Genomic DNA, 8,736 nt, shown 5'->3' on the forward strand with positions numbered 1-8,736 from the left:
TACATGGATATTTTCGGACCTACTCGAACACAGAGTATTGGAGGTAAAAAGTATTGTCTTGTTATTGTGGATGACTATACTAGATTTACATGGGTATTCTTTCTTACTCACAAGAGTGATGCATTCTCATTCTTTAAAAAATTTTCTAAGAAAGTTCAAAATGAAAAAAGGTTATTCAATTACAAGCATCAAAACCGATCACGGAGGAGAATTTGAAAATCACTACTTTGCTGATTTACGTGATCAAAATGGTTTTCAACACAAATTTTCCTCTCTATATACTCCTCAACAAAATGGAGTTGTTGAAAGGAAAAATAGATCCTTGCAAGAAATGGCACGAACTTTATTAATTGAAAGCAAAACTCCACCCCATTTCCGGGGTAAAGCCGTTTCAACCGCCTGTTATATTACCAATCATGTTTTCCTTAGATCATTGATTAAGAAAACTCTCTACGAACTCTACAAGGGAAGAAAACCAAATATTTCATACTTTCATGTGTTTGGATGCAAATGTTATATTCTTAAGAATGCAAGTGATCGGATCGGTAAGTTTGATGAAAGATCAGATGAAGGTGTATTCTTAGGATACGCCACATCTAGTAGAGCTTATCGAGTCTTCAACAAGAACTCTCGGATAGTCGAAGAATCAATGAATGTGAAATTTAAAGATGAGCGGACTACTCATACGATGGATCCTGAAGAAACAATAAGATCTGAGAATCAGAAATCATCATCTGAGAAGGAAAAGTCATCATATGAAGACGCAGAACCGGATGAAACCTCTCAAAACATGGAGAATACTCCACAAAGCACATCATCTGAAGATTTAAATAATAAAGATATCACCGAGACCGAACATGACAAATCAAATAAGAGCTGGAAATACAGATTCAGTCATCCCGCAAATCGGGTCATCAGAAATACAGATGAATGAGTCAGAACCGGATCCAGACTCAAGGATACGATAGACCCGTCCAAAGTTAAAGCCATATGCAAATTACGACCTCCTACTTCTGTCAAGGAGGTCCGTAGCCTACTAGGAAGGTTGAATTATGTGGCGAGCTTCATATCCCAGTTATCCGAGACGGCAAAGCCATTTTTTAAACTCCTTAAGAAAAAGGCAAAGATTGTGTGGGATGTTGAATGCCAGGCAGCCTTTTTGAAAATTCAGCATTACCTAACTCATTCCCTAGTTTTAGTGCCACCGACTCCTGGTATTCCTTTGATTCTCTACCTTACCATCCATAAGGAGTCATTGGGGGCAGTGTTAGTTCGTAAAAGACCATCGGACGAGAAGGAATGCGTGATATATTACCTCGGTAAAAAGTTCAACTCCGAGGTAAACTACTCCGAGGTTGATAAGACTTGTCTAGCTCTACTTTGGGTATTGCACAGATCGCGGCAATACACCCTTCATCACCAGATTCTGCTGGTCACCGAATGCGACCCCATCAAATACCCGCTGGAGAAGCCAACGCTGATTGGAAAACTCGCCAAGTGGTAAATCCTCCTCTCCGAGTTTGATATACAAAGCATAACTCAAAAGTCCGTGAAAGGTCGCGCTATAGCCGACATGTTGGGGGAGAACTCGACGGGTCTAGAAATTCCTCATACCGATCCTCTTGACGATCGCGTCCTACTTATAACCACCGATAAGTAGGCGATGTACTTCGATGGAGCTATAAATCTTTTAGGTTCGGGTACGGGAGCGGTGCTTATCTCCCCTGATGGCCAGCATTATCCACTTGCTGCTAGGTTGATATTCCCATGCACCAATAATATTGTTGAATACGAAGCTTGTATCATTGGTTTGCAAACCGCCATAAATATGGGGATTCGAAGACCGTAGGTCTATGGTGATTCAGCCCTCATCATCCTCTAGACCGAAGGAAAATGGAAAACTCGTGACCCGAAGTTGGTCCCGTATCATGAATTCTTAGCGGGGTTACTTGAGGAGTTTGAGCAGATAACATTTGAATATCTTCCTAGATCACAGAATCAATTTGCGGATGCATTGGCCACGTTGTCCTCGATGCTTCGGGTAACCGGAGGGTCAAATATTGAGCCGTTAAGAATCGAAATTTTGAAGCATTCGGCTCACTGTATGGCGATAGAAGAAGAGGCAGATGGGAGGCCGTGGTACCAAGATATCATGACATATCTACAAAAGAGAAAATTCCCTAAGGGAAGTGAATCGGTTGATAGAAAATATTTGATGAAGCTCTCATCAAAGTTTTTCCTCAATGGCAATGCATTGTATAAGAGATCATTTGATTCAGTCCTTTTGAGATGTGTCGATGCCAAGGAAGCTAATCGGCTGATGAGTGAAATTCATGAGGGAGAATGTGGTCCCCATATGAATGGATACTTGCTTAGTAAAAAGATCATGAGAGTGGGATACTATTAGCTCACCTTGGAGGCTGATTGTATTCAACATGTTCACCACCGCCATCGGTGCCAGGTTTATAGTGACAAGATCATCGCTCCGCCCAATGAGTTACACCGGATATCCGAAGCATGGCCTTTCTCTATGTGGGGAATAGACGTGATTGGTCCGATCAATCCTCAAACATCGAACGGGCATCGTTTCATTCTAGTAGCTATCGATTACTTTTCAAAGTGGATTGAAGCTAATTCCTATGCTAATGTCACTCCAAGAACCGTAGCCAAATTTGTGGGTCGTGATATCATTGCTCGATACGGAACTCCGGAGGCTATAATCACGGATAATGGCACAAATCTAAACAACAAGCTGGTTGACGAGGTATTTGAGGAATTTCAGATAAGTCATTTGAATTCTTCTCCGTATCACCCACAAATGAATGGGGCAAGCGAGGCAGCAAACAAGAATATCAAGAAGATTCTATCGAAGACAAGTGAGAATTACCGTGATTGGCATGAGAGGCTTCCTTATGCATTGATGGCATATCGTACATCAATTCGTACCTCGACCGGGGCAACTCCTTTCTCATTGATGTATGGTGCAGAAGCAATTCTACCTGTTGAGGTCGAGATTCCTTCGCTAAGAGTTCTCTCACAAGTAAAGCTGTTAGAGGCCGAGTAGATCCAGCAGAGGTATGAGCAATTGAACCCGATTGATGAGAGAAGGCTGCGTGCTGTGTGTCATGGCCAGGCTTATCAGAAGCAAGTGGCAAAATCGTTCAATTGTAAAGTTCGCCCCAGGCTTTTCGAGATCGACGACCTAGTGTTAAAGAAGAGGCTGTTATTTGTACCACACCTGGAAGGCAAGTTCACTCCGAATTATGAAGGGCCATATGTGGTTAAGAAGGTTCTCCCTGGTAGTGCTCTGATTTTAGCTGAAATGGACGGTCAAGTATGGCCAAGCCCTATAAATGTTGATGCTGTGAAAAAGTATTTCGCATGAATAATATCGGAAGGGCCTTGATGGCCATTCCTCCTAAAAGTTCGAGTCATTCGCGCATGTTTACTTCATGCATATCATACATACATACATATTTGGTTTGTTTTGCGGGTGACTGAGGCATATTCAAAGAAGAGGATGTCGGACCGACATAATGGGGTGCCCATTACAAAAGCCTTACAAATAATCAACGTTTGAAATAACACGAAGGAACATGGCGTGCTTGGACGGTTTCATATAAATAAAAAGGGGTGCCTTATAGATGCCAACATCGCCATGGCCACGGTGGTCGGGGGAATGAACAGTCCGGACACGCCCGGGGTTCGATCCCCGAGAACGGCATGAATGGGGCACCTTGTAAATAGAGAAAGGAAGCTCCATTGTAAATATTAATAAAAAAATTTTGCATCTCCTTTTTGTAGGAAGAGGATGCAAACGTCTAGCCCAAATGAAATGAAGAATTTTTTTTGTTTCAATATGCCAGCTCACGAAGTCCACATGAAACATCAAAGATATCTCTAGCAAAGCATTCCAAGCATGGTGATAGTTATCAATGACGAGATGGGGTTCGGTCTCACACAAGTAAAAGCAAAAGGATTCACCGATTAGCATAGTCCAGGTAAGTATCCTTCCCCATGAAAAAAAAAAAAGGGGGTTGTTCAAATGTCTTTTCATCAAAACCGATTTGAAATCACCATCTTCAAACATTTGAGTGGCATTCATTAATCATCAACACTTTTGCGAAGAACTTAGGCATCTCATGTCCAAGTTGAGCAGTCTTAAACACATTGTTGAAATGACATCCTGAATTAAAAAAAATTATTTCAAAAAAATCCAGCATTCAAATCATCATAGAAGCTCGTAAAGCATTTCATCCAGAGATTTGAATGACCTTCTTTGACATTGTCCATGCACTGCATACATGCATCTTGCAAAAAAAAACCGTCAAGGTCGATTTAAACATGTGAATTTGCAAAATGAAGACGAGGTACTAGAGGATGCCGAATGAGCATCAAAGAGGATGGAAGGCAGGTCATGTCCTAAACACGTCCTTGATACACTTTGAGAGTTGAGTGTAGTAAAAATCGTGTCTAGGACACAAGGCTCATTCACAATGTATACACGGGGTCAAAGTAACGAAAGGCATTTCTTTCTCTTCCCAATACACTCAATATATCCCTTGCTAACCACTTTGAGCTTGAGTAAGGAGAATGTTCAAAATACCCCTGTCAAGAACCACCCCGCATTGGGGCAAACACACGAGATTATGGTTGAAAATTAGTTGGACAAAGGTAAGAAAGATTTAATTGCCTTCACTTGTGTTAACCTTTTTGTGGCAACTTCAGGTGAATCTTCGTTGAAGCTTGAAGCATCTCGAAATGAAGAAGAGCATCTATTTCTTCTACCCAAACATTGATATCTTTTGCTTAGCCAAGTTGAGCCTGAAATTATTCGTTTCTGAAACCCGAATGATGATCATCTCCCCACACTGGGGCAAGGCATGTGATTTACCAAGAAAAATGGTAATTATGCATTGATGTGAAATGTCTTGAGAGGTCAGAGAGCTCATTTAAAAAAAAAAAAGAGAAAGAGAAGCATAAAGCTTACCTTGAACAGAAACAAATGTAGAAAATGGAGTGAAACTCTTTTCTTACCAAACAAAGATAAATAGCCAATGGACTTTCAAGATTTCTTGGCTTCCCAAAGTAAGGTACTTTTTAGAAGCATATAAGATTGGTATTGATGCCAATATGATCACCGACCCATGAAGCCTCCGAAAAGAAAAAACTGAGCCTTGCAAGCCTTCCCAAACCGACATTACAACCCATCCAAAGTCTCTTCTGATTGGGATGTTTCAAGTCGACACGAAGACTTTACAATGAAGTTCTTGCTTGAAGGAGTGGAGCCAATTATTTCTTGTCTTACCTTCCGGGTTCTTGACTTGTAAACCTGGCGAAGGTAATGATTGAATGCTTCCCCAATGAGACCTCAAAGCAGGAAAACCCCTCATGTAAACCCATGACCGAGCCCACATTACAGTCCCCGAAAGACCTTTCAAATTGACTCAAGTGTATGCACTGCGAGTGTATCCGAGACTATAGACACGAAGAGACCGTAATGAATCGAGAATACTTAAACCCGAGTCCCCATAACAAGTACAATGATACTTGCCATTCCCTCAAAGGCCAAGCCCGTTCTTACACGGTCGTGCCATTTTTCTTTCCCCGGAAAGGCCAAGCCCGTTCCTACACGGTCGTGCCTATTTTCCTTTTTGCCGGAAGACCAAGCCCGTTCTTACACGGTCGTGCCTATTTTCCTTTTTGCCGGAAGACCAAGACCGTTCTTACACGGTCGTGCCATTTTCCTTTTCCTAGAAAGGCAAAGCCCGTTCTTACACGGTCATGCCTATTTTCCTTTTTGCCAGAAGACCAAGCCGGTTCTTACACGGTTGTGCCATTTTTCATATCCAGAAAAGCCAAGCCCATTCTTACACGGTCGTGTTATTTTTTCATATAAAAAAAAAAATCAAGCCCTTTTCTTACACGGTCATGCTATTTCCCCAATAGCAAGCCCGTTCTTACACGGTCGTGCCTATTTACCTTTTCCCCATAAGGCTAAGCCCATTCCTACACGGTCGTGCCATTTTTCATTTTCCCAAAAGGCCTAGCCCATTCTTACACGGCTGTGCCTATTTTCATTTTTGCTAGAAAGCCAAGCCCGTTATTACACGGTCACGCCGCTTTTATATTCCATGAAGACCAAGCCGGTCCTTGACGGAACAAAATTAGATGTTCAATCGTCTTGGAATGGAATCTCTTTGAACTCCCCTTCCAAGAGGAGCAGCTGTTGACACCTAATTTTGTCAGCCTTGTATTTTATTATTCCTCCGCAAAATAGAATAGGTCGATTCATGTAAATTCACCCATTGTGCTTTTAAAAAGAAAAAAGAAAAAAAAAAGAGAGAAAATAAAAAATGGAAAAAAAGAAAAGGAAAAAGAAAGAGGAAGGATATCAAATCGAGTCATTTAAAAAAAAAAGGAAGAAGAAGAAGAAGAAGAAGAAGATGACACGGTTTAAAAAAGAGAGGGAGATCTACATCAAGAATTTGCAAACGGAAAATATCCGAGAATATCTACCATAGGGAATATCATCTACAACAGAGAATACATGAGAATATTATCTACATCATGAGATAATATCTATTGCAGAGAATTTTGAATATGGTAGCAGATGATATCTACGGCAGAGGATAATATATGCAGCAGAGTCCATAGTTGCAACTGAAGTTGCAAGCACAAGTTGTAAATAAGCTAGGTTGGCTCCCGACAAGCTGAATAGCCAAAAAGTAGTCGCCAAAAGAGTTTGAGGAAGCTGCAACAGAGAGAGGCTGAAAAGCCAAGGAGCAAAGCACATGGGACAAAAAAGAATGATGACCAGAGAAAGATAGAGGCAAGTGGAAGTTGCAAGTTGAACCTCATCAGTTCTTAAAGGCTGATTTGGACGATTGTGCAAAGCAGAAAATCCAGCAGAGAATATCGGTTGTAGCATGGATAAAGAGCAAGTTGCAAAGCCAAGTTACAAAGCAAGATGCCACAAAAAATATATATATCCGTGGTAGAGAAGAATGATTACCGAGGGTCATGCTGGAGCAGAGAAGCAAGCTAGAGCGGAAGGATTTACAGCAAAATATCTACAGTAAAAGAAAATTGCAGAGCAATTTGGCGTGAAGATTGATTGACAAGTTCGGCTAAAGGACTAGAAAGGAAGAATGCTTGCAGCAGAGAATGTCTGCTTCAATAGTGGATAAGATTTTCAACGGAAGATAAGAACAAATTGCGGTTGAATCATTCATTTCTTCCCCCCTTTGCGCTTGCTAGAGGAAGAAAACAAAAAATGAAATGATAATCGAAGCAAATTACATAGGCAAGTGGCTGGGAGTTCAGCTTGTTCCCAAGAAGCTGCAAGCCAACCGATTGGCTACCGAGAGAGATGGAAGGGACTTGGAATAGGAGAATTTTGGCTGCAACCGAGGGGAAACGATGATTCGGATAAGCAAGCAAGTTGGGACTGATGTTGAACCGACATGAAGCTGATGTGGATGGCTCTTGAAGGTAACTTGGGGGCGACTTCTCGGAGAAGAAGCAACAGAAAATTTCCGCCAAAGACTAGATGCGGAATGCCTTCGTAGGGCGAGCATGATACTCAATCACTGCTGGCAAGTTAGAGCTGATGTGGAGCCGAGGTGGGCGACTCTTATAGGCTGTTTTGGGCAGCTGTTTAGAGGCAATCAATAGGGAATAGCCGATGTGCGTAAACAGCAGAAAACTCTACTTTGAGATAGAGAGGAGCAGAGGATTAGGAAGGTGTTGCCTCTTGTGGTGCAAGGGGGGTGAATTTCCTGAAGTGATGAGAACAAAAAAAATGTTAGTTGGTGGAAGATATAAAAAGAGAGAAGGGACAGAACGCAAGGGGGGACTCTCTCTCTCACGTACTCACTCGGCAACAAAAAGGAGAATGACAATAAAAAAGGGAGAGGATGAAGGATAAAAAAAAAGAGTGAACAAGGAGGACTCCTAGGCTCTAACGTCAAGTTCATCACCGTTTTTTTGAGGTTCTAACCTTTAACAGGTAGCATATCTACTGTTGGGTTTTTGTTTTTGTTTCTCTTGCTACTCGGGGTCGCCGAGCCGAGATCCTTGGTTTCCTCGGTCCGGCGAACTCAAGCTTAAGTTGGCATTGTAATTCGAGCAAAAATGGAATTCGTTCATGTCATGTTATGGCTATATATTGTGCTGTTTTTGTTTTTTTTTGTTTTTATTTTCTCCCCCTTCTTTTCCTTGACCTTGGTTTGGTTTTGACTGATTGTGCTTTACCGCTGCAAAACCGTTGAATCTGAGTCATATGGCCGGTGAACAGGGGTCTCCTATGTAGCTTACTTCATGTTGCTTTTTTTTTAATGAGTGCGCCTAACCATTTTCAGAACCGATCAATGTGCCGGAAACTACACGTTACCTAGTTTCATTAGGACCGAACACTTTTTCTTTTCTAGTCCATACATGAAAGACTTTTCGATCGGAATGAACCTTATCTACTTGTTTGACTCCAAACCCAGTTTTTCTTGAGCATGTCAAACTCACATATTGGGGCGAACTTTCATTGGGATTTCATTTGATCCATCCTTCGCTACTCGGTTCAAATCATTCTGTGTGCATGGTAGTTTGTATCTATGTTTGAGTTTGCTATTTCCGATACCCGAAGTTCGTGATTTGCGGTCATGAAAACACTCCTTGAGGCAATTTTTATAGATTCTCTATAAATGCAAGTGTCTGAGGAAAGACCCAAAAAAAAAAAAA

General features: G+C 41.5%; 1 protein-coding gene across 1 annotated transcript; it reads left to right on the plus strand.

Moving 5' to 3' along the window:
- The first annotated feature begins 2,104 nt into the window (after positions 1–2,104).
- LOC125315982 (uncharacterized protein K02A2.6-like) lies at positions 2,105–3,385 on the plus strand. The gene is made up of 3 exons (XM_048282617.1): positions 2,105–2,392; positions 2,462–3,040; positions 3,134–3,385. Exons 1-3 carry the CDS (start codon positions 2,105–2,107, stop codon positions 3,383–3,385), a joined length of 1,119 nt encoding a protein of 372 aa, XP_048138574.1.
- The last annotated feature ends 5,351 nt before the right edge of the window (positions 3,386–8,736 follow it).

The sequence above is a fragment of the Rhodamnia argentea genome, chromosome 7 (genome assembly GCF_020921035.1).
Source record: "Rhodamnia argentea isolate NSW1041297 chromosome 7, ASM2092103v1, whole genome shotgun sequence".
Classification (NCBI taxonomy): Eukaryota; Viridiplantae; Streptophyta; class Magnoliopsida; order Myrtales; family Myrtaceae; genus Rhodamnia; species Rhodamnia argentea.